At 39.7% G+C, this 26,926-nt stretch overlaps 1 protein-coding gene across 16 annotated transcripts in view; it reads left to right on the forward strand.

Moving 5' to 3' along the window:
- The first annotated feature begins 694 nt into the window (after positions 1-694).
- The window catches only part of wnk1b (WNK lysine deficient protein kinase 1b), a 78,239-nt gene continuing 52,007 nt past the window's right edge, over positions 695-26,926 (forward strand). For all 16 annotated transcript variants that reach the window (XM_079870254.1, XM_079870240.1, XM_079870250.1 and 13 more), the window contains exons 1-2: positions 695-1,548; positions 2,463-3,655. In XM_079870254.1, coding sequence (XP_079726380.1) covers positions 2,924-3,655 — 732 coding nt within the window. In that variant the 5' untranslated portion in view covers positions 695-1,548; positions 2,463-2,923. The remainder of the gene's footprint in view (positions 1,549-2,462; positions 3,656-26,926) is intronic.

Raw genomic sequence — 26,926 nt, forward strand, 5'->3', positions numbered from 1 at the left:
AAAAAAACATTACTGGTGTGCATCTTGAGACAAAACAATGACACTGACATATTTTAAGATATTTTAATGCAAGTTAAAACAGCTCAAACATGCATTTTAGTCTGGGACTAGTCTTAAGCCTGGTCTGTGAAACCGGGGGTTAATGTTGCTTCATGATTAATATTACTTATAATTTTCTAATATATTTAATATCCATCATCTGTAATAAATTACATTACATAGGAAAATATTGCATTCTCTCTTTCCCCCGGTTTCACAGACGATACTTAAGCCTAGTCCCAGACTAAAATGCATGTTTGAGCTGTTTTAACTGCAACTTGCACTGAAATATCTTAAAATATGTTTGGTCTCAAGATGCACACTAGTAATGTTTTTTTTTTTTTCCTAAGGCACATTTATAAAAGCAACTTAAATGGCCTAATTGAACTAAAGCCAAACCCTGGTTTAATCTAAACCCTGCCTGTGAAACCAGGCCTTTGTTTATAGAAGCACATTTTAATGGCCTGATTAATGCTCACAGATCCACCTTTAATTAACAGCATGACAGAAGAGGCAGAATTTCATGCCAGGGCAAACAATATATAGCTATTGGCATCTGAGCTGTGGTACAATGTGAAGCAATCTCTTAATAAGCACTTAGATAAGAGGGTGTGCAACTGACATGCATCACAGAGCACCGCCTGTCCAAAAACACAGATCAGGATGTACTGACATCGAGAATTGTGGGACAAAATAAGAATCAGCCTAGCAAACAAGGGTGTACTTGAGGATTTACTGAGGTATTACATTCATTTTTACCAGCTACTGTAGTGAGGAAGGGAATCAACTGATTTTGCATTGTAATGCTATTTCCCTTACTTCTAAATAAACTCAGAGAGGAAACAGCGACCTCTTCAGGCCTTTCTAAGACACTGCCGGCTGGCGTCTCTGCTGTCAGTATTCAGTGGGAGGGTAAGTTAGACAGCAGCAGCCTCGGAGCTAAAACCAACGTGACAGACTGGAGTCCTAATAACACCACCCGAACCAAGAGCAGGAGCTACAGAAACCCTAATACTGTATATGGAGACTACCAGTTGTCATTTGTCGACTGCTGCATAAGGATAGCGATTCAACCGGCTCGACAGCAGCGAACGCGAACCGCAGTGGATGTTGTTGCATTGTTCACGTGAAAGGAAGAAAATCGGTGGTTTGCTGCGGATCCGCGTGCAGTCGACCGGAACCGGACTCTGTTTGTGATTTGTCATGATGTTTTATCACGGGATACATCGTTACGCTGGATACCGATTTCATTAGAGTCATTGCATCGCGTTGGATTCAACAGCCCCGTGTTGAACTTGGCCTGTCGAGCAAACAGTACGATGAACGCGGAACGTTAGCTGTGCTAAATCTATGGAATTGATATTTTCATGACCATTTGGTTATATAGCCTGGATTCTTTTTGTCTCTATTATAATTATTTGGCTATTGCCGCTCTTAAATTATTCGCTCGGCCAACTGCAGCTGTCGCTTTGTCTACATCAGAGGGGAATGGATATGACGATACGAAAGGTAATCGCTGGTCAAGCCAGCCTCCTATTTTTTCATTGCAGCAGAAATGTTATATACCTGGTTATAAGCATTATGAACGGACAGGTATTTGGTATTAAATGCCTACTGTCTGCATATTATAGACTGTTATGTTGTCGTATTTTGTGCTAGTGTATTTCCACGCGCTTCCTGTTCAATAATAAACGCTATTAAACGCGCGCGGCATTATTTTAAGAGCGAGCTCGAGACCCGAAGAACCAACGGTGGCCGTTACATGACAACTTTTGAAAAGCCGTATCTTAAATTCTCGCTGACAACTTTTAATAATTTACATGCTCCACAAATGCTAAATACGCTAGAATTGGTTTGAGTTTTGTGCTTGTCTTCGCTGGAGAATTACAAAAATCCCCCAAATCTCAGCTGGCCACCCACCGTAACCAGGGCGACCCGTCTCGAGACCCCCCGCGTGCGCAGTAACGTTAATCTACCATCACATGGTTTTGTTTTGTTGATATTTTTATGAGGCACAGCATTTTATTTTTTAATACTTGTAGGACTGAAACTAAAACATGTCTGACTCTGTATCGAGAATAAGCCCAGGGGAATCGTTGGAGAGAGCCGAGTTAGCAAAAGGCGTCTGAGAAACACCAAGTAACGTTACGAAAAAACAGTCAAAGTCGAATAAGTAATTTACGTTTGCATTTAATGTCATATTTTGTTGCTGCTTCAAACGTTATACTTAAAATTTAGTAAAAAGTGTATTTAGTTGCAACATAGGATAATAGTAAACCTTTGATGTACGTGTCAGTCTTCAATAATGCCATAATTAATAAGATTAAAATGCTTATTCGGTTGGAGAATAGCTTGTAATATTTTAAAAACTGCAAAAAAAATATGGGTGTGTAATTAATATATTCTTTGTATGTCTCTTGCAGTAAATCTGGACCTGGTTTTTGGTTTCGAAGCCAGGTTTCCTGCACTCTAAAGGTCTGAAGAACATCAAGGCTCTTGCCCTTTTCCCTCTTGTGGTCCCTTATGCCCAATGACGGCTGTCTCCGGGTCACTGCAGGATGGATGAAGTGGATTTGACAGTTTTTGTCTGTCACCATCAGTGCTTGCCTCTCAGTGACTGTGTCTTGTTCTTTTACGTTTATAAAAGAACACCTCCTCTCTTGGGCTCTGGCCCTTTACACTGTAAGAGTAACTGTTAGTAAGGAATACCCCACGGAGGGGGCCTTCCTGCAAACGCTGTGGTTCACCTGAGCTTTTTTTTTTCATAGGCTTTTAGTGCCACAGTCAAAGCAGGAAGAGGACATTTTTGCAAAAGTCAAGGTTTACAATTTTTTTTCTTAATAATTTATTTATACATTTAAGATTTTTTTTTTTTCCTGGAGAGATGTCGTCAGAAAATCCTAACAAGGGGGTGACCTTCTTGGCACCTCCACCTCCAAAGAATGTGAATGGCTCCGGTTCGGACTCACTGGTGGGTGAGAAGCTAGACACGGAGGTCAGAAAGCGACGCCACACCATGGATAAAGATCTGAAGACGGCTGAGCACAGATTTTTCAGGCGTAGCGTCATCTGTGACTCCAATGCCACAGCCCTCGACTTGCCCAGCAAAGCCTGCCTCACCTCGCCTCCAGACGAGCAGTTTGTCGTGCCTGTGGTGCTGAGTTTGGCCCCTGACGTAACCATTGACACACAATCGGGTTTTTCGGGTATAGTAGTGGAAGAACATGCAGAGGATGGGAGAAGTGCTGGGGTTGATGGGATTGTAGAGGTACAGAGCCCATCTGTGCTGGATGTGGGTGCGAGGCAGGCCGAGGCCCTTGGGACGGCGGAGACCGTGCCCAGCGACGTGAGCGACAAGGAGCAGGAGATCGGAGTAGCAGACAAACGTGAGGAGGAAGAGAGAGGGGTGGCGAAGGCTCGTGCTGAAGCTGAGCAGAGGGAGGCTGAGAAAAAGGTTCAGGATGACATAGAAGAAGTGGAGACCAAAGCTGTGGGCACCTCACCCGATGGCCGTTTCCTCAAATTTGATATCGAGATTGGACGTGGCTCTTTCAAAACTGTCTACAAGGGCTTGGACACGGAGACAACGGTGGAGGTAGCATGGTGTGAACTTCAGGTAAGGAACTTGCTAACTACCATGGTATTCATGTTCGGCCTTCATTGATTATAGCAGATGCTCGTGTTGTTTGATGTGATTTTTATTTATTTTATTTTGTGGCTGACCAAAGGCTTAAAAGTGCTTTTGCGAAACACAGCAGTGAAAGATCTATTTAAAAAATGAGTGCCAAACTTACAACAGGAAATCGTGTTGGTGTAACTTGTTTGTGCACATTTGTGGTCATGGTTCTTATGGTGCCCCTACAGGATGTGGGTGAAGAAGATCTTTGGTAAAGCAGATTAGGCCCAAAACATACTGTATCATGTGATTCGTCATCTTGTGTTTAATGACTGTTCTTATCACTCAAATGTCTGTTCTGTTGTTATTCAGATAGCTAGCTGTAAAAATGCTGTCATGTTAACCAACTGCTTCAGCAAAGTTCTCATCAAACTCTTATCATTACAGTAGTTGACTTGAAATTAAAAAAGACAACTTTTTATTTCTTAGAAGTCCTATAGTCCCTTGCAGCAATGCTGAGTATGCAAAGCACGCTTGTGTTGCACAGTTATGAATTCCTTTCATGATAAAGTCAAGCTTGCAAATCTTGTTTGCATTCACATTTTTTCTTTCATGTTCACTTTTATTGTTGCATTCCAAAATGTGTTACAGTATACTGCAAATTTATAATGCATTGCATCTACATGTTGCATTCTCAGCACTGCCACCAGGGGCACTATATTATTTGGGCAGTAAACCACTCAATATCCACACAATATTTAAAGGCCCCCTATGTAATATAATATTAACAGAACTATATATTAACAAAAACCGTGAGTGTCGATATAGATGTATCAATTAACAATAATTAATTTTGAGATACTAGAATTTTTAAGAGCTGCATGTTCTTCAATAAAAACAATTGTTATAATTAGGGATGTCCCGATCAAGTTTTATGTTTTTTTTCGTGCCCCCGATCCAATCCAAGTCATTGAATATTGAGTACATGCCAATAGTCCCAATCCGAAACTTGTATTTTCCTAGACTTGGTGTGCACTTCAACTATGTTAAAGTTATTAAAATAACTATTAAACTATTAAAAGTCGCATAATGTATACAGGGATGTGCAGAGAGTTTCTTAGGGGCTCAAATGGAAAAAAGGGGCATGTATCACTACAGGGTAATTCCAATATAACAATTACTACAGTAATATGGGACTACAGGAATATGGAATACTGATAAAAAACTTATTGTATTTTAGATGTACAATAAGCAGAATAATTGCAACAAAAAGAAAAAATAAGTAGGGATAAGGTTAGAAAGCATGAAGCTTGCGGTGTCAGAACGGCAGTCTGTCAGACGCAACCCATAGCAACGATGTCTCAGATAGTCTGATGGCAGATAAAATAAACAGTAAATGGCTTTCGAGTGATTCGTTACAAAAGTGTGCATCAAACATGCTAAACACGCAAGCTCAAATATGTGTGTGCAGAACAGACCTCTATTGGCCCCGATCCTTGAGATTGGCTCGGGACATCCCTATTTATACTACTAATACAAATATTTGTATGAATTATATTAATAATAAGTTAATAATTTAAATTATTTTAAGTCATCCTGTGGCCTCCTTATTGAGAACCACAGTATTAGCGTGTTTGTTATCGTAACTACTGTCATGGCGGAGCAACACTTGCTGAGCAAGTTAGCTAACGTCAAAATGGTACTTCTGATTTAATGGCACCTTGAACACTTTTTTAGGTTCGTTACTTCCAAACCAATTCTAGATCTCAAGTTAAGTGTATTCAACCAGACGGTATGTTGGTCAAAGGCTTAAATCTGTTCAAATGTATATTTGCATTGATTAGCCTGTTACTCTCTTGTCAGAGGTTTTTTAGTGTCAACTAAAAGTTAGCCTACATTAAGCCAGAGTTGGCTTTTTAATAACACCTTGAAATCTAACAAATTGGGTCTTTGAAACACAGTTGGATCTCAATACATAGCCTATAGCCTTGTGTGTTTCCTCTGAATATCACAAGACCCTCTATGTTCGTCCTGGTATCTGGTTTCTACTCAGTATCGACCTTGCGTGGAGAAAGTATAACTGCACACAGATAAAGATGGATTGTTGTTAGTTGCCTGGTGAAGATCCTTCTGTACAAACTGAACAGTTATACACACCGGTCAGACTTTAGTAATTCCTCCTAAGCGCTCATAGATTTAAACCGTCTCATAAACATGTCAAAGCACTATACGGATGAAAGTGTTCAAAATATGCTGTGCGATGGGGTGTAAGACTGGAATGTAAGAGCGGATGGTGCCAGTGACATCATGTCCACGCTGCCGGGATGAGGGGATTGAACTGATGTGCGTTGGTGAAAGCAAAGTAGCATTATGAGGTGTGTGGACACTTGCTAAAATGGGGGATGTGCAGTGTGTGTTTATAGATGGATTAAGGCCTTTAGAGTAACTCTAAGTAATTTAGGGGTCAGAGGGCTTGCAGGAGCAGAGGTCTGGCCACTGGAAACCCCCAGGTTGCTTTGACAAAGGGAGGGCGAATGAAGACAAGCAAGGAGAAGAGGGGGTGAGCAATGCAAGGACATCAGGGAGGGTTGCTTTGTGTTTGCCCGCTGTTCTCTCTCTCTTTTGCTGTCTCTCCTTTGTTTTCAGGACACTTTTGTAATTGTAAAGTATTTGAAGTCTTACTGGACATCAGTAAAAGAGACCTTTCCTGGATGTAGAAGAGGAAAGTTGATTACCTCGTCAACTTTGTTAATGGGCCATCCTAAACTGCTTTTCTCCCCAGAGCTGATTCATTTGCAGAGCTTTTTTTTCTCCCTCCCATTTGAGATCACTTGGGAACTAGTTTCTTTCCATGAATTGACTCAGATGTTTCCTCCTATATGTCTGAAGTTCTAATGTTCTCTAGTTCTTCCATTAAGATTAAATTAATTAATTAGAAACTATTTAGTTACACTATTGTGGTATCAGTTGTTTGAATAGTGGCTTTGATTACCCAGCATGCATCAGTAAATCCCTATTACTCTGAATATTTTTATTGGATTAAAAATAGGATGTTGTGTTTCTCTTGTCCTCATTGCCTTGGTATGTGTTGAATCATAGATGAGCTAGTAGGATGACAAAGGCCGACATCCCCCCAATTCATTCCTCATGGATTCAGGGAGATGCAAGCGAGGGCTCTTTTAATGGGAGCAGAGGCATCCTTTTATTCTTTTGTTTTTCTATTCAGCTGAATTATAATAGTAAAGACATGAAAGGGAGAGCAAGAGCTAAATGTGCTGTGAAGAATTCAGTCCTCTGTCTTTTTCACTTCATTCCCGTTTATCTCTTTGCCAAATATTTTCCCAAAATTTCACATGTTAACAGAGTGGAACAAAGCAGGGTGCAGTCATAGCATTTTAGATGTGATGTTAATCTAAACTTAAGAAGCACCACGTAGTATTACTCATACTTGGTTAAAAAAAACCCTGACCCTCAGTATTAAACATTGGCGCATAACTGTCATGCACAATTTGTGCTACAAACATTGATACCTCAAATTGTATGCCTGTTGAAGAAAGATGGTGTTATCGAAGCGATTAGGCTTATGGATTTCACCTGACAGATGATAAAACTAAAGAAAAAATTGTGTAGCCAGTAAGCAACCACCCAACAACCCAGTCATGTATACGGGAAGTACCACTTGCATTTTCTTCTTTTTGATTCTTTCATCTTCACTCTTGCATTCTGAATCCCAGTCATTTTTTTGTAAGTTGTGTTTGGTTTTAAAGTCCGCGTGAACCGGAAGTTGCAAACGACTTTTCTCCAATGTTGTGACGTATTTCCCAGTGAAAAGGAATATTGAACAGAGGGCAGGGTTTTACTCTAGCGCTCCTCCTCTCCATCTCTCGCTCATAACAGACTAACAGTTTGAGGGGAGTGGTTAAGCGTTTCCCAAACCAAGTCGTCAAACCTACATCATCAGAGAAGGAACGCCATTCCAGAACGGAAGTAACTTTTCAGACTTTGATTAAAGATTACGACGGCAAACAATTTTTTTCTGTGTATTAACTTGCACGGATCAATTTTTCACCACAAGACTAGTAATATGCGCTAACAAAGTAAATAGGGTCAATTTTGATTTCAGTTGGACTTTAATGTAGTTTGAAGGTAATTTTAGTGACCTTAATAGTGTTGGTTTGCATGCACTTCTTCACACATCACACACTCTTTTCTTCATGAGCTTTTCCAGAAGATATGAGAAATGGAAACCACTTGCAATTAGTTGTATAAAACATATGCACACACGTAGTTGCACAGGGTCCTGTGTCCATATGCTGACTCACTTCACTAATGTATACTCTGAACCGCAAGTTGTTGACTAGGTTTTTGACCCTTAACTATTTAAAACCCTACGGCTGTCGTGCCATCAGCCTTATCAGCAACTGTGAGATGTCACAGTGCTGGAATTTGTGGGAGGTGCCTTAACTCCGAACCGGTTTAATAGAGACATGCCCCAGAGAGAGTGTCGTCATCTGTGAATAATGCAGAGGATGTGAGGGGAACAGTTGAGGAAGAAATCCAATCCCATGGATCCCAGCCATAGCCGTTTCCCTTTTCATTGTTGAAATCCATTTTTTTTCCAAAGGAGTAAGAAAGACAAAGACAGGAGCTGCGCTTCCTTCATTTGCAAGCGCTGATCTCCTTCCTCATTTACAGTACTGGCCATAAGTGTGCTATCCATTGTGTGTCTTACATGGGCTGGAAGGGGAAAAAAGATGTCATCATAAATGGAAATATACTGAAGGGCTTTGCCATTGTGAGATGCTATCTGATTGGCCTTAGGTTTCACTTGTGTTTTATGTCCACTTAATGTGAATCTGACATTGTTTCCAAGTTTTTTTTTTAACCTCGACAGTTGCACAATGACAGAAAAGTGTATGCAAAGCAGAAAATTTGTGCATTTATCACATAGCCTACTCTGACAGATCTTTCCTTTGAGAGATTAATTTGTCTTTCTTGCTTTCCCCTCAAGTGTGGAGGCTGTCTTAAGTCGTGGTTTCACTTCTCACTAGATTCATGATAAATGTGTTTCCCCGAACTGAGTCTCTGTCAGTTCCCCTCACTAACTCCAGTTCCTCCAACTTGACATTGGGTCCATATTTTAAACTTTTTTTCTTTTCTTTTTTTTCTCTTTTTTTTCTTCTTTTTTCCTTCTTTTTTTATGCTTAGAAGTTTCTCGCACCAAATTGTGTATTCTTTACTGCTGAATGAATAATGATTATGTTAAAGGGATAGTTCACCCACATATTTTAATTAGCCTATGTCATCACTTACTTACCCTCAAGTTGTTCCAAACCTGTATGAGCTGTATTCTTTCTTCTGTTGAACACAAAATATATTTTAAAGAATGCTGATAACCAGACAATTGACTGTAACCATCAACTTCCATAGTATTTTTTATTTTCCTACTATGGAAGTTAATGGCTACCGTCAACTGTCTGGTTACCAACATTCTTTAAAATTTCTTCTTTTGTATTCAACAGAAGAAAGAAACTCATACAGTTTTGGATCAAAATGTGGGTGAGTAAGTGATAACAAAATTTTCATTTTTGGGTGAACTATCCCTTTAACATCAGTGATGTCTTCATTGACATCAGTACCATGACATTTTTGAATGGCCTGTTTTTGCTGCTGGTTATTGACAAATGAGTAGTGCATCCCAAGTACCTAATTAGCATTTGCCTACATGGTACATGAAACTCTTTAAAGCGCTGGTCCACTGAAAATACTTCACAGGTAACATAAAGCAGTTTGTACTGTTTTCAAAAGAATGTGCAATTCCATACAGCTGCTCGTCCATCAATAGAGTATTTTTTTGCCTGCCGAGGCTTGTTGGAACCCACTCTTGCAACATTGTGCTCCTCTCCTCTTTGAGATCCTGATGTGATTCAAGTGTCAAGACTCTAGCTTATGAGGAAAATCAAGTTTGATCTCTTTCCGTCTTTCTTTCTTATCATTGTCTCTCTGTGCCTATGGTTTTGTAGGTAGCAAAAGTATGTTAAAGGTCACAATGGGAGGGCAGTAAATTCCTCACATTTCATTGCTTACCTCAGCCCCTTGTCCTAACTGCCACTCATTTTATTCAATAAGTCTCTTAAGATGCTGTTTACACACACACACACAGTACTTTTACCGTTCAGTCTCTCCCTCTATTACCTTCACCCTACTGACCCCACTTATTCTCATTTTTTGTTAATTGTGCTTCATGATCAGTTAGTACAGATCCTTCTAATAGGGGTGCTAATCAATTAAAACTTTTATTATTCAAATTAAGTACATGATATGCTGATTATTAATTAAAAACATTGCACATATTGATTATTACTATAGACTCAGTCTGGGTTCAGGTTTTCATTCTGTAATTTCATTTATTTTTTAGAAGGACCAAGTGATGTACCAGATCCTAAATTTGGAAGCATGTAAATCTTGTATCCTTTATGATGAGCATCTTGAAGCTGCTCTTGAAGTTACTTTTTGCAGAGTGGGCTGGTTGGACCAGCAACTCCTCCCAGATTTCAGTGGCTGTTTCGCGTTTGCATTCTCTGGATTCTTGTGGCAGAACGTCAGCTTTAAAAGAGGACAAAAAAAAAAACGTAAAGGAGGGGGGCATTCGATTGAAAGCGGACTCTCTCTCTGGTATTGTCTGCCTCACCCCACCAAAAACCAAGCTGAAAGCCCTGAATACCAATCTGGATGTAAGATTTGTTGGCTTTTAAGAAGTGCTGGTTAACAAAAAATCCTAAAGACCATTTAGTACAGCGTGACAAGCAAATAAACGTGATGTTGAGCTTGCCTAGCTTAAAGCATTCCCATATTTAATACATTTTGGTCTACTTTTGTACTTCTTTCTCATTAATTAAGAGCTCATACTTATGAAGTGAATAGCTTGATTTCATGTGCAGAATGCAGATCATATCAAATGTCTGTAAAACTAGAGCAAGCCATAGCCTATGTGACAGCCTCTGACCTATAACTGAGTTTATTCTTTCATCAGACCAATATGAGTGCATAACATGCTAATTTTCCCAAGAAAATCTGGAATTTACTGAAACGGCTTCCAAATCTCATTACAGGTATGTGATAGTGTTCTACTCAATCCGAAGGAATGCGTCTTGTTTAATTGGAGCTACAGCAGGCTGTTTCTTCTAAATGTCAGGGATATTTTAGCACTGTCACACCTATGTAAATGCAGTGCCTGAGGTGTAGCCTGAGTTGTATCAACAAGAGCTGGTATTTATTGGGCTGTCAGGGTCTGTTACGTCATTCCAAGGCTGTTAAAACCCCCTGTTGTAGGTACGAAAGTAGGATGTCCTCTCCTGCCAGAGTTTGACTTAATTTAGGATGCTGAAACAAGCTTGGCTCATCCTGTGCAGTTGTACACATCATTTTTGTTACCTCTTTGGGACCCTTAGCCAATTCGCTAGAATACTTCTCTGTCCTAAAATAAGCATTAGTTTATTCCAGAATTTCAGTTTTCTTCCCCCCCCCGTTTACAAGCTATAAATAGCAACACCTCATCTGCCGCTGTCGTTCCACTCCATGGTCAGAACTGGAGCAGACAGTTTTGGGTAATGACGTGGGGCAGAGTTGGCCCGAGGGAATGTTTTAGCTTTCACATGAGCTTCAGGAATGAAAATCCAAAACTGTGGCACAGTCTCAGCTCTGCTGTTGTACCAACTGTACGTTCATACTCTTTATTTCAGTCATGGTGACACTGACTCTACACCTAGTCTCAAATGGCATGGCCACAGTTTGTGAATTTTGCACAAAGACTTTAACGATCTGGCAAGATTTAATCTGATTGGTTGGTTTTACACAACTTCTGGGAGTAGAATGGGAATAACTAATCACTGAATTTGCCAGGTTGGTGGTATAAAATATTTGGAAGATAGGGTTTTATGTGAGGTACTTAGTAGCTGATATTCTAGATGTCCACAAGCAAAACTGTATTTTGCTTTGTTTTTCGTTCTATATTCATATGTAATTGAGAAATCTAGGTATTTACATGAAATTCTGTCGAAATCAGTTAGACTGACTGTCACACACCTCCACTTGATTCTTACTGTGAACCGATAGTAATTATATGGTTATTCTGTATTTCACCTGAAATTGAGAAATAAGGAAATCCTCTTCCTTGTAAATCTACTTCCTCAGTTCCCAATGACCCTTTAACATTCCTTTCCTTGCAGCAGTTTTTCTGTCTTCTGCCTCTCCTGTGTGGAATGTGACAGTCAGGTGGCTGGTTCCTGCCTTACTGGACGTTCCCACATGACGGTGACCTGAATATGACCCTGCATAGGTTACTGGGGTTAAAGGAGTGACAAGCACCAGTGGCTGTCCGTCTGATTTAATTTATATTCCTCACCAAACCATATATGTACATCATTTTACTCTTGGTTTAATTTGGTGTATAAATGTTAAGATGATAGGGTAAGCAGTCTTAAACATTCAGTGCACTTTCAGTCCTCCTGCATCTTCATAAATATTGGAATATAGGCTAGTGCTCAAATGCTCACTCTGTACAGGAAGCAGTTATGGATAGTAATTAAAAAAACCTTGCTAAAGCTGTACTGTTATCTAAATTGTTTTTGTCTAAAATAATCTTCCTAGGCTCTTGTCCATATAACATCCTCTCTGCTCTCATTATTGACTGTTAGCTTTTGGAACAGACATCAAGAGACAAGTCGCTGGATAGTATAAAGAGGAATCCCTGCTCTCTTGTCCTTGTTGGCCCATCCAGTTCATCTGATTCCAGACAGAGCCGGTCAGAATGGCAGTGCCATGACGCTCCACATGTGATTTCCCGAGTTGAAGGAATGCAAGCCTGATGCCTAATCTGGTCCACTTTGTTCTGGGGCTTGTGATTGCAAGAACAAACTTATTCACTCCTCTTTTCAGGCTTAATGGATTTGAGACAGCCCTGATACAGCCAGATGATCAGTGAACATCCTGAGCACCATAAAGCTTGTTACGTCAGAGACTGAAAGCCCTGTTGCCCTATTCATTCTTGTCTGTTACGTATATGGTATACTACAAGTTTTACATTAACAGAGTTCTATACCATCAACGGCTCACCTTTTAATAGACCAACTGTGCTACTTTGAACAATTAGGTCCTCAGTTGACAAAGTATCTCCTTTTTTTTTCTCTACAGCTCTTGCTCTGTCTTATATTGTTTGCATTTGTATCATCAAAAAGGAAAAGGAAGCTTACAGCTTCCTGTGTGTAACACATCTGATGAGGAAGCTCACTCTTGCTGTTAATACTTATAAACACCGTGGCTTTTCCCCTAGATGGGTCACGAATGCTTGCTTCCTAGTTCTGCTTTGCTTTCAAGCTTGATGCCCATCCTACAAATTAAATTTCACTTATCTAAAGTGCACAATTGTACGCTGCCTCTTGGAGAAAAGGACTGACAGAGATTGAATTGTTGGAGGTCACAATGTTGCACTTGGTTTTTAGTAGGTGTTCCTTCTCGACTACACTGTCCTACTGTATTAGGAGGTGTACCATATGAACTACACACTAATGGTAGTTGTCTGAATCCCATCATTATGTGCTTGCACACATTTGAACTCTGCTTGACTTAACCATCTCTGTAATTCAGGGTGCCTCAAATTGCTAATTTTAATAATGGGTCATATGACTAGCATACTTTACATTTACATTTAAGTACATTTAGCCCCTTTCCTTCAGCTACGTAGAAAAAACTGTGACCCTTGAGAGCATAAAATATAAAACCGAGAAAAACAAGTTGTTGAATGTTGAACAAGTAGGCTATATCAGGGTGCTCGTACTGTGCAATGTTGTATGTTTAAGTACTAACACACTATAAGACTAATAAAGAGGCAAAATTAGCTGGTTATCGCATCTGGCCTTTTCCCTTTTAAAACGGTGAACAATTAGCATGTTACCGTCTGGGTTCAAAACAAATTACAGTAAGCTGTTATTTTCTTTGTGCTGTCTACCTGCATAGTTGAGCAAATGGTGTGTCAATGTGTAAACAAAGAGAACAATCAGCCAGGGATAAGGCTCCAACTCTTGGGTCTTTTAGCATGGAGAACCCTTCAGGTGATGCCGAAGGGCAGGATTGTGTCGGGAACATATGATGAGCTTTAGCGCTCCATTCTACTGGTATCTGTAGACTAAATGGTGACTCAGTTTGAGAGAACTTTGGAGGAGGATCTGGTTGAGTTGTGCTTTGGAGCCTCTTGAGAAAGTTAGACTGATAAAAGGCCTGATTCATCCAGACGACAGACAGGTGTTAATGAGAGCTGCTTAATGCTGTGACTCACCTACACCTGCCGTGTCTTGGCTTGCAATTCATGACAGGAGAGTTTGTCGCCTCTGAGTGTACGTGAATGTGGTGTATTATATTCCGGTCTGCTGGTCGTTTTCTGCACATCAAGATAAATTTAAGCTGTATTAGTCACTGACTGTACTTGCTTTGTTTCTGTTCTTCGCTCACACTCATGCACCACCCTGATTACAGAGAGTGGAAGGTAGAGGATAAAGACACTATCCAGACCCAGCGTGTTGGCTAAAAGTTGCAGTTTCAACCCATTTAAAGCAATCATCTGAACAGCATGCTTATCTTAAGTTCTTTGAAGGAGCCATTGGTTATCAGTGTTCCCGTTCAAGGATAAAGAGGGAACTGATGTCTACCCGATGCTTTACTCTGCACCCTGCAATATTTCATTCCCTCCATTACACTTGCTTTGCATTTATGCTGATATCTCAGGGAAATTGAGAAAAGACATCTCAATCCCTGAACATTTCCCTGTATCTCTCGCTAACTCTTTCTGCCATTCCTATAAATAGCTTTCATGTGGGACAAAGGTGTCAGCAGCGCGTGATTTACATTTTGAGCTGCACTTATTTACCTCTGCTGAACAGTGCTCTGCTCTGCTGAGCGCTCAGTGGTGCTTTCCCTTTACAAGGCCCTAATAAACACCCTGGGCAATGGGCGCTAACTCCGGGCAGAAATCCAAAATACTCTCCTTTCTCTCCACTCTTACCCTTTCTCCTGCATTCTCTCCAGTCGAGAGAGCTAATCTGTGAAAATTATGTGAGGGGTGCTGTATTGCATGAGCAAGGTATTTTTACAGACATTTTTCTTTTTCAGAGAAACTACTGTCATGGTGGCGTGACAGTATGAAGAATTAGTTAAAGTGAAAACATTTATAGCGATTTGCCCAAATAATAACACATCTGGTTTACTGGTACAGACAGTTGAACCCTATCGCCCCTTTAAGTACAGAGTTAATGCCAGGTCAACAACAACAAAAAAAACACGTTATGTGTGTGCAGAAGGACCGTGCGTGCATTGACCAAATACTCACTTATGAAACCACCTTCGTTAATGTGCCTTGCAAAGTTTGAGAAAGGCCTGCTTGGGCACATGGTTATTTGTACGTTTTTACAGCTAAGATAAAATGGATCAACTTGTGTATTTGCAAAAACTACAATTCTTTAACTGAAGATGTTAATCTTCTGCCTTGCCATTGACTCGTCCCAGCTGTGTAGGAAAGCTGTCATTACATGAAAAGGATCTAAGGAGATTACTGAGGCTTGTCAAAGGGCAGCAGATTTTCATCAATTCCTTTGTGTGATCTTAGGGATTATGAATATACACATTTAAGTCACTCTGTCAGAGAATGCCTTCCGACTGGAATTAAATGTAGCCATCTTAATTATTGACACTGCATTTCCCATTATGCAACAGACATCAATTTGAATCATCATTGTTAGGAATCGCTTATATAATCACCAGGAATCATTTATATAAAGTATTTTATTAGCATTCATGTTTTTAGTCATGGTTCACAGACTTGCTTTTCTCTCCCATGGCTTGCTTTTCTCATCAAAGGAATCAACACTGCATATTGACTTTCATGCGGTTACACACTTGTCATCAGTTTAGATCCAGTGCCCAAGAGATGAAGTGATCCACAACATGGCTGCCAGATGCCTGAAATTTGCTGAGCAATATGTATCTTGTGTGGCCATTAGGAATGCTGGGTTGTCACATTAAACCTGCTGCTTGCATCAACACACACCTCACTCCAGCTGAGGGGTCTCTCCTGACATCCACACACTCTCCACCCCCCCGTGCTTTTGGATGCCGGTCATCTAATCAGAGAGACTGAAACTTGAGCCCTCTCCAACCTGTCCACTTCACTCCACCCCTCCCCACTTGTCCTCCCACTACAGCTGTCACCGCACCACCCATAATATATTTTCTCATAATTGTCATTTGCCTTTTTCTAGTTGAGGAAGTGTAGTTTTCAAAATCCGGAGGCAAGATATTTGCATGTGTGTGTATCTGATGTGTAATATCGCTGCGGAGGTCGTCCTCTTGTCTTCTGTGTAATTTACTCCACTGTTGATGGAAATGTGCTGCCCTTGTATTCCTGAGAGGTGAAGTTCTCCATCTCGTGAGCATGTCAGAGTTGAGAGTCACAACAGTCCCATTGTTCAGATTGGAGAACAAACTCTCCTGCAAAGATATAATTCATCATAGGTAGACCAATAACTATTATGGTCTGTTCCCTAAATGTAAAATGTATTTACTGCTGGGAAACATCTGGGTAGACCTCCCTGAGAATGATTTAAAGACATTCAAATTGTTGGTTAACATAATGTGTTAACAATGTGCTCTGTGATACACATGGTCAGCATCCTCTGCAGCTGCCTGCTTATTACAAATGTATCACAACCCTCTTTGCTAACCATGATAAACAAGCCTTCATTGTTGATAGAATATTTAATTCCTTGCTTGCTTTATTATTTTATAATAATAATAAAAAAAGATTTTTCACAAAAATTAAAATGTCACAACCCTGATGTTTTTGACATTAAACCTGCTTTGGCACATTTTGGTATGCCATTTCCTAGTGGGCATGTGAAATTTGTGAGCATTAGTTGAATACAAAATCAAATATCAATCCTTTTGTCACACTAAGCTTGTATGGCTTTATATGACTTGTAATATAAGGCACAATTGCGAGCTTCAATTTGATGGTGTTTTTTGTATCTTGACATTTGTTCATCTTTGTTCATCTGTATATTCTGTCTGTGTAATGAAGTTATTACTTGTGCTTTTGAGGGTCAGTCCTGACAGCTAAACTATAGGCTGGCGCAAAACTGGACCACTGGAGCCTATCACACCACACAGAGCTCAATTACAAATGCAGACCATAATCTCAGAAACCCTTTCCTTTGAGTTCAGCCCTAAACACACAGGCTGTAATCTTCAAATCACTCCAAAAAGAATGGGCTTCTTAAACTCACTGGCTCCTACCACAGAATCTTCCAATAAAAGGCACAGTAGGAGAGCTGGTCAGATCACTGCAGTCATTATTCTTTCTCCAGAAAAAGTGAGACTCTTTAACAGAACCTTTTTACATGGAGATGAATATATAAATAGAACCACTCTATATGCATTCTTTGACTATGTAAAACCCTCTCTCGAGATGGAGAAGATTAGTGGAATGGAGATCACCTAGAAAGGGTCTTTTTTTTCTCTGTGTAAGAGAATCCTGCAGGGGACTGCATTTAATAAAAACCATCACACACTAGTAACTTGTAACCACATGTGTTTTCTTCTCTCTAACCTTTCTTGGGTGATCATGGAGGACTTATTGTGCATGAAAGCTACAGCTCAACACACTAGTCAGGGGTGACTAGTCAGGAGCCTGATACCTCTGTTGCCCCCATCCCTGGGGGTAGCCCTACTCTAACCAGCACCATATGTGCATGGCATATTGCCTTGACTGATTGAACATGTGGGTGAGGGGTAGAAAGGAGGCGGATTTGGGGCCTATCAGGTTCCTTGTGGCGTCAGCCCTGAGTTAGGCCTAAATGTCTATGGATAGGCAAAGGACAACAGAAGGTCAGGTCAGGGAACCCCATGGGCTTTCACCTCCTGCTTCAGCCAAATGGCCTTTACTCTTTTCAGCCCAAATGGAATGACAAAAGTTTATTTCTTTGAAATATCATTTTTTTGTGAGCTGCTTGAACTGCTGGTTGACATCAGTGTTTGCATATTTCGACAACCTCTGCAACTGTTATTAGAGCTCAGATGTCCTTCATTACCCAATGTCTCAAATTACACTAATTCAACCTCTTCGTAATGTCTATGGGATTTATAGTGTTAAGTCTTTAAAACAGTTATCTAAAACGGAAATGAATGTAGGCTAATACATAATCAATGCAATCATTGTTTGTTTGTAAAGGATTGTTTCATTGGCAATCTGCTGGATTCCAGTAGCTATTTCCTGCAGCCAGTGCTTACCTCTGTTATGCGGTCACAGCTGCTTTCATTCTCAGGTGAAATCTTTATCCTAATCAAGATCACTACACTAAGAAAGATATTGCATCATTCACCATTTCCTGTATAGCGTGTACAATATATGGGGTTATATAAAAGTGAACAAATATGAATTTTGAATACAAATGTAAGAAATATACTTGTTTTTTTTAAGTATGGAACAGAATGATGATATTAAAAGTAATAATTTTACTTTATACTATAGATGCATACTTTGCCAGCTTTGTAGATTCATGGATAGTAAAACGATAGAAGTTAAGTTGATCGTTATGATTAAACATAAATTCAAAAAGGACATATGTTCGCTTAAAATTTGGATGATACTACAAAATGTGGCACCCCATATAGTGCACTATATAGGAAATCGGGAGTGATTTCGGACACAGCTGAAGAGTTACTCATGGGATCAGAAGGAGGGAGGAGTGGCCATGTTTGAAAGTGACAACAAACATTACCTGTTGCATTCTGTCCCAGAAACACTTAGTCATGGTCAGTTCAATTTGACTTAACATTGATTTGGATGTCAACTGAGTTTGATTGTCAACTAATTAAACAAGATCTGTTGCCAGAGATTCTTGAAAGATTTGCACATTTTTGTGTGAGTGTTGTTTGCTCAACCCGCCGGATGTGAATCTGTAACTGCACCTCAAACATTCTCACAACCATGAGTCACATCCTGTAGGAAGTATGCTTTCAATGGAGGTTGCTCTGCTGTCAGTTTAACCACGTTACGAGCCTCAAACTTCCCAATGACTGTCAGCTCACAAGCTGATTCAGTCCACAGCTGGCTGTTTGCACCACTTCCGCAAAGGTCAGCAAGTATACTGCACAAAGAGTGCAGTGAGTGTTTGCCTAATCACATATCCTCAAGTTTTGACATGTGAATCTGGTCTTGCCACTGGTTGGTAAGGTCACGTTGAGCTTGACTCACTTAAGTTTGGAAACGCCACACTGTGTCTGCTACATTGAGGAAATGTTCTGCTGTATCATGTTGATTAGAGTTAACAGCTGGTAATGAACTGCGGTAACTGCAGTAGCACTGATGAATGATGATCATTGCTGTTAATCACCTGGTGACTTTGTTTCCATGGCAGCAGATCTCTTTAGGGCTTCCTGTTCAGGTAAAGCTCACTATCCGCACAGCAGGTGTAATCAGGCACACTCCAGATGCATGGAAAATTGTGTTTATCTTTTGAAAGCTGTAAAACCCTTTGGCTTTAAGCTTTTTTTATAAGGTGTTACATAGCCTACTCTATGCACTATTGATATTCTAATCAGCCTTCTTTATAAAATAGGAAGTTTTTAATGTGTCATGAGGCTTTGCAAACATAACAGCATACCAGTGTCATGTCAATCGTGTGGCAACAAGCCTGACGAAAAATTGGGATTGGCTCAGATCACTCATCAGTTGACTCACATGCCTTGGGCTGTTTGAAAACTGATGTAACATTTTGATCGATAAAACTCAACATGGCATGCAATGTGTTTATCATTATCGTTTTGATTGATTCTGTAAAGCTCATTGTAATATAATATGTCAAAAATGGTTGCCCAAATGTCGGTCTTTTTAATGAGCCACAAGTTTGCTTACAATTCATTACTTTCTGAAGCAAAATCGAATTGTGAGTCAAGTTCACACCTCTATGTATGGATCACTAAAGTCTCGACATGCAACAATAGTTTATTAGCAGATTAATCGGGAAATTCCCTCAGTAAATAGCCTTGCTCTTTGTACGAGCTGTCCGTAAATTTGACCAAGTTGTCTATACCGTTAAATGTGGCTTATTTGCCTTGCGATGAGTGGCTATAAATATGATTTGTTTTGCCTGGCTTCAACTCAGAATACCCGTAAGCATGTGATTTTGCACTGATCCAGAGGCATCAACAAAATAAGGCTCTATTTGTACACTTCTGATGTTTTCACTTGTTTTTCAGGTCCCTTGTTTTTGTGACCCCTCATAAACTCTTGCCACTGATGTAATCATTGTGTTATGGAAGCCTGGAGGAGTGGGGGTTTTCATTATTTGGAAACTGCCTCTTGCCTACTGCAGGTGAATTTGTGAATCCTCCATCCATAACATCCTTTTTTTCTCTAGAATATTCCATTACGTACACATATTCCAAAGAAACGCTTCACTGTGTGCTCTTCAACAGAATATCACAGAGCATGTCTTTCACTGCACCTTCTTACATGTGCAATGTTTACTCATGCTTCTGGAAGGTGGTACACGTCAAACACCTCTGAATTCTGCTATGCAAACTGTCATTCATAGCATTGCTCAAACCACCTGCATTTATTTAAAGAGTCACCTGACAACTCCACGTACTTCACGTTCACAAACTTCAGGGGCCCCAAGAAGTATTTGGAAACTTAGCCAAATTTAAAAATATATGTCAGTACATTTACATTTACATAAGATATTAAATCAAGTTCCATTTATTTCTAAAGACAAATAGTATAATACTCTGCCAGGTCACCTGTGTGAACTTGAGGCGAACTGACTTATATCCTCATTAAAATTCTTTAATTTAGAAATTTTGATGTCTAAAGCGTTAAATTTGTACATTAAGTATGGCCATTGATAGCTTATCATACATGCCCTATACCACAAGCCACCACCATCGGAAGTATCTTTAAACTATCTTTGTTATTAACTCTTAATATTTTCATTTTCTCTAATAGAGCTAAAGAATGAACCACAGTTTGAACTAGAGCTGCACGATTCTGGGTTGAAAATCGATCTTTTTTTTGTTTCAAATAGAGATCATGATTCTGAATAGTCAAAGTTTAATTTATTTGAATGAATTATTTTTTAAAAATCGGTTTGAATGACACTCATAAATACCTCACTCGCTTCATAACTGGATGAATCAGCGTTTCTGAACAACTGATTCAATGACATACTTTTTTAAACAGTCACTTCTTGGCACCTAGTGGCACAACAGTGTAATCAATAAAATCGTTATTATTCCTTCCATGTGGCACAGATCAGTTAGGCTATGACCCACGAACATGTAAGCAGGAAAAAAGTACATTCTTCTGATATTCTCAGATCAGTTTCAGGCCTCATTCATACATGGAAATAAATCTGATATGAATCGGATGTGCATTTGCGTCTGCCATGTAATATACAAACAGCACTACATAAATGCCTCATTTCATTTCATATTCCCCTGTCAATGCGAGTCATATGTCATTGAAAACGCGAAGGTGGCGAATGACATCTCGGTGGACACCAAACGAAGCGATTACAGCAGCGATCATTGATTCGCCCAGGCTGCAACAAGGGCTACTTTTTTCCCCACCTTAAGACACCAATATTTGGCTGACCTTTTAAAGAAGGTGCGGAAAACAAAAGCTTGTATTGTTACCTCATATTACTTCATTTTTACTTTCTTTTCGGCCTAAGCGTCTCCGGGTCGTTGCTTTTCCGGGCGTCATAAAAAAAAGTGCATATTGTCAACAAGTTGAAATTTGGCATCCAGGCCTGCAGTGTAAATGCGGCTAAACTGCTTTCTCTGGGTTAGTGGCGGGGCAAACGCAGATTTGAATGTTCAGATTTTTGTCAAAGTTTTATGGCCAAATCATTATCATTTAGGAATGAGATTGTGTGGTTGTTTGAATTGAGAATCGACAATTATATAACTAAATATTTTATTTTTTTTATATATATATATATATATATATATATATATATATATATATATATATATATATATATATATATATATATATATATATATATATACACTCACCTAAAGGATTATTAGGAACACCTGTTCAATTTCTCATTAATGCAATTATCTAATCAACCAATCACATGGCAGTTGCTTCAATGCATTTAGGGGTGTGGTCCTGGTCAAGACAATCTCCTGAACTCCAAACTGAATGTCAGAATGGGAAAGAAAGGTGATTTTAAGCAATTTTGAGCGTGGCATGGTTTTTGGTGCCAGACGGGCCGGTCTGAGTATTTCACAATCTGCTCAGTTACTGGGATTTTCACGCACAACCATTTCTAGGTTTACAAAGAATGGTGTGAAAAGGGAAAAACATCCAGTATGCGGCAGTCCTGTGGGCAAAAATGCCTTGTTGATGCTAGAGGTCAGAGGAGAATGGCCCGACTGATTCAAGCTGATAGAAGAGCAACTTTGACTGAAATATACACTCGTTACAACCGAGGTATGCAGCAAAGCATTTGTGAAGCCACAATACGCACAACCTTGAGGCGGATGGGCTACAACAGCAGAAGACCCCACCGGGTACCACTCATCTCCACTACAAATAGGAAAAAGAGGCTACAATTTGCACGAGCTCACCAAAATTGGACAGTTGAAGACTGGAAAAATGTTGCCTGGTCTGATGAGTCTCGATTTCTGTTGAGACATTCAGATGGTAGAGTCAGAATTTGGCGTAAACAGAATGAGAACATGGATCCATCATGCCTTGTTACCACTATGCAGGCTGGTGGTGGTGGTGTAATGGTGTGGGGGATGTTTTCTTGGCACACTTTAGGCCCCTTAGTGCCAATTGGGCATCGTTTAAATGCCACGGCCTACCTGAGCATTGTTTCTGACCATGTCCATCCCTTTATGACCACCATGTACCCATCCTCTGATGGCTACTTCCAGCAGGATAATGCACCATGTCACAAAGCTCGAATCATTTCAAATTGGTTTCTTGAACATGACAATGAGTTCACTGTACTAAAATGGCCCCCACAGTCACCAGATCTCAACCCAATAAAGCATCTTTGGGATGTGGTGGAACGGGAGCTTCGTGCCCTGGATGTGCATCCCACAAATCTCCATCAACTGCAAGATGCTATCCTATCAATATGGGCCAACATTTCTAAAGAATGCTTTCAGCACCTTGTTGAATCAATGCCACGTAGAATTAAGGCAGTTCTGAAGGCGAAAGGGGGTCAAACACAGTATTAGTATGGTGTTCCTAATAATCCTTTAGGTGAGTGTGTGTATATATATATATTTACGATTAATCGTGCAGCTCTAGTTAGAACTAATGAAAAAATCTTTATTTCACTTGTCTCTAATGGCTAATGCTGCTCACACAGGCCCTCGTTAAGGTAATTGCTTGTGATTTGCTCCATTAAAATTGCTGCCTTCTCAAGCTTACAGGTGAGCCGGCCTCGTTCAGGGACATTGTTATAGAGAGCAAAGGTGTATATTAGTGTCAGTTGCACAGGCAGACAAGAGAATTGTGCCTGTACTTGTCCTTTCTCTCTTTCGTCTACAAATAACCCACTCCTCATAAAATTTCCTCACCTTATATCCTATTAACTTTGTCCGCCACCTCCCTCAGCTAACAACTCAAGTCCTTTGAACACCCCCCTCCTCATCTTTTCATATCTGAAGTGGCTGATTTGAAACATACTGTGTGTTCCTGGAGTTCACTCCGAGGTGACTGCAAAGGCTTGTGATATTGAGACAATATCTTGCTGGGAGAGGTTGTGCGATCTTTGATAATAATCATAATGCCCGAGGTTTTAAATCGTGATATGGGATATTCATATCTCTATCTTGAATGTTGTTTTTCAGTCATTAGCTCCTCTTCAAGGAGGCAGTTGTGGTACTGAGACAGTATTAGTTCTAAGTAGAAATTCCTCAGAGATGAAATATCCTTATTAACTAGGGAGGTCAGAAGACTTTGGAAGTGTGACCAGCACCCTTGTTTTAAAAAATCATATTAAATACAGCATAGTGTTGACATGGTCCAAATGACTTTTGCACATTTTTCAATAGGAATTGATTTTACGCTATAGGAGTCATCCCAGCATTGCTGTTACGTTACTTCTGGCAAAAAGCGGTGTTCTTTTGCCTCCTATCTTGTGTCATGCCACAATACTTACTTGGAGACAATTACCAAAGTAACATCTGTTATTGATGTAGACAAAAGCAGACTACTGATGGAAGGTCCCGAGATCTTATGCATTCCTCCTCCTTAGCCCTAGGAATTCACACCCAAGTTTTATGACTGTGGGCGCTATTATTAAATGTGGCTGTCATAAATTGACCATGAATTCCAGACCATTCTTTTTTGAAGAATTTAAAAGACTCCTGCGATGCCATGAGGGATTATTCAAAAGCATCAGTTATTTTTAGTGTAAGTCATCCTTGAACTTTTTATGTTGTGTGAAATTACCCAGGAAGTTTTAGCATTTGTATTACTATTCATTACTAGAACATTTGTACAGTATAATATTCAGACCTTCCCATTTGTCAATGAAAGTCAGAGACTGTCATGTCATTTCCTCTGTGGTGACTTTTTGTCATTGTTCTGAAAGGCTGGGCTCTTCTAGGCAGTTCTCATTTCCATTCTCATGGTCTCCTTTGCTCCTTTAACCATTACTTCGGCCATTTAAATCCCTTTTTAATGGGAAGTAAACCCAAATGTTAGGCTATAATCGCGTTTGCTGAAGCTGTATCAGTTTTCTTAAAAGTTTCCTCTTGTGTGTTGTCTTTGTTGACTGACTTTGCAGTGCTTTGAGAGAAATGTGAAATTATTTGTGTCTTTTCATCATCTGAAAGCCAGATAAAAGATGCTGGTTTTCGAACTACAGTAGTCAACATTTGAAGTGGATCTCAAAGTTATACATGAATTTTGAACAAAGCCCGTTCTTGTCTTAGGACAACTTTGATTAACTTTTTTGATCCACTTCAATTGTTGACTACTGTAATAATAACTGTGCAAGTCTGGGCAATAACTATGCCATTATGAACTCATTTTACTAACTGGCCAGACAGATAACAAATCTCTTTAAAAGCTCTGACTGAGCATATTACTCATAGTGATTAAGCTTTATTCCACTTTGACCTACATTTTTATATGACTTGGATAAGTCAGTATGTCAATGAAAACTGTAGGCTGCAGCAATGAGGGTCCCGTAGGCATTCTTGCCCTACAGCTGGAGATGAATCCTCTTAAGACCTCTAAACCTGACTCCGGTTTAACAATTCTCACTGTGAGTTTTCAGATTTCCACAAAAAACATGGATGCTGTTCTATTGTGCATGTCTTAGCTTGTTCCATCCATGATCCAACCAACCATTTCAAGCTACTTTAAGAACAGCGATACACAGCATAACTCTAATATTCTCTTTTACTGGATTTTACAATGAGTGCCGTGATACTCTGTCTCCAAATAGGATGAGGTTACTCAAGTTGTGTCCATAAAGTCACTGATTGCAATTTCTTGGCCGATTCTGATACCGATTTTTGCAGATTCCAAAGAACTATAATTGATACTAACAAAAACCTACTATTCTTCAAAGCAAAATTTTATTTTCATAAAAAAACTAGTAGAAAGACAGTACTAAAATAAGAACAAATAAACAAATTTCAAACAACAGCTCAAATAAATGCTAGAGAGAAATTAAATAAACACGGCTTTAAGTTTTTCAGGTGGGTATACAGTATATTCAGATAATAAACAGAGAAATTAAAGTAATCAAATTTAAAATAACACTGGATAGTCTTCATTGTAAAAAATTAAATACAGATGAATGCTTACAATTAGTTACAAAAGTTATTCACTCAAGAGCAGAGAGTGATTTTCTTTGTCTCAGCAAGAATATTAGACTGCTGTCACTTTGAGTTTATGCACGGATCCAATATATCGTTTCTGTTACATAACTTGCGTTTCTCAACTAATTAGATTCCAAAACTGAATTTGTTTAACTGAATACTCGCCAAGACGGGCATTTTGACATCATTTTGTGTGTGTATTTGACCGTTTAAGCGCAGTAAGCCACCCATTTTGGTACTTGCGACTCACAAGCTGCTTGAGACTGAGAAGTGGCTTGTGCGCTCCACTTAAATAGATCAGTGGTGCGAGCGCTTCTGGCGTGAGCGTGAAACCTACACAATACAAGCACTATTTATCCGGAGTGAGTGAGAGGTCACTTTGTGTGTGTGTCACTTTGCTGTCGGAGAGAAGTGAGCGAGAACGCACAGCTGACGTTATTGCCTGTGCCGCTGACCGGTTACTGGTCCGGGCCGATCATGCGGAAAATTGGCCGATTCCATTCCCTGGCCGGTCAATCGGCGAAAAATCTTCTATATACACAATCACACTGATTCCCCAGTTTCCAACAGGTGAGTGGCATGGTGTTCCAAATATTTCAGGCTGTTGGCACAAACTAACACCTGTCCCAAAATTGAAAATGATTTCTATCACCACATTCTACAGAGCAGTGCATGCTAAGCTTTGCCACCTTTTATTTAAGGGCCATTTAAATAAGATCACCATGGTGTGCCCTTAACAAAGTACCTGCCCTGCCTTTGACAATGGGACATTAGATGGAAAGAATGAGGGTGAGAGATGAGTTATTGCAGGGGATTTTTAAAGCTACTATGTACACAAGCAGTTGCTCAATGGCTTGCTGTCATCGGGTGAGGCGAACATGTCCAACCTGTGCTATGAGTTCCAGTGTATTTGCTCAGCTTCTCCAATGTTTGCCATGTTAAATCTGTTAAATTTATTTTTGTTGATGGTCATTAGCCTTCCACTCTAGGATCAAGGGATGCTGTGGAAATTGGGTTAGTGTGCTGCATGAACAGTAACTTGGCTATGGGGGTAGAATTGTTCCTTTATTTTGAATAAATAGATTATGATCCAAAAATAAATGTTTGGTTATAGTGAGAACATGCTACGATTGGTCAGCGAAATGTGGCTGTTATCTGATTGGCTTGAGTAGACGGTGGGTGGAGTCCACCTATTTTTGGATTTCTTGATACTAGAAATGTTTTGAAATCCATAAATGCATGCAGTGATCCATAAATGCACAAGAAGGGATGCACAAATTAATGCCATGGAGAGTTGTGATTGTGACATAAAACATTTATTTGAATTTAATTAGTTTTTGTGAAACTTATAACATATAT

The sequence above is a fragment of the Squalius cephalus genome (assembly GCF_949319135.1).
Source record: "Squalius cephalus genome assembly, chromosome: 4".
Lineage (NCBI taxonomy): Eukaryota > Metazoa > Chordata > Actinopteri > Cypriniformes > Leuciscidae > Squalius > Squalius cephalus.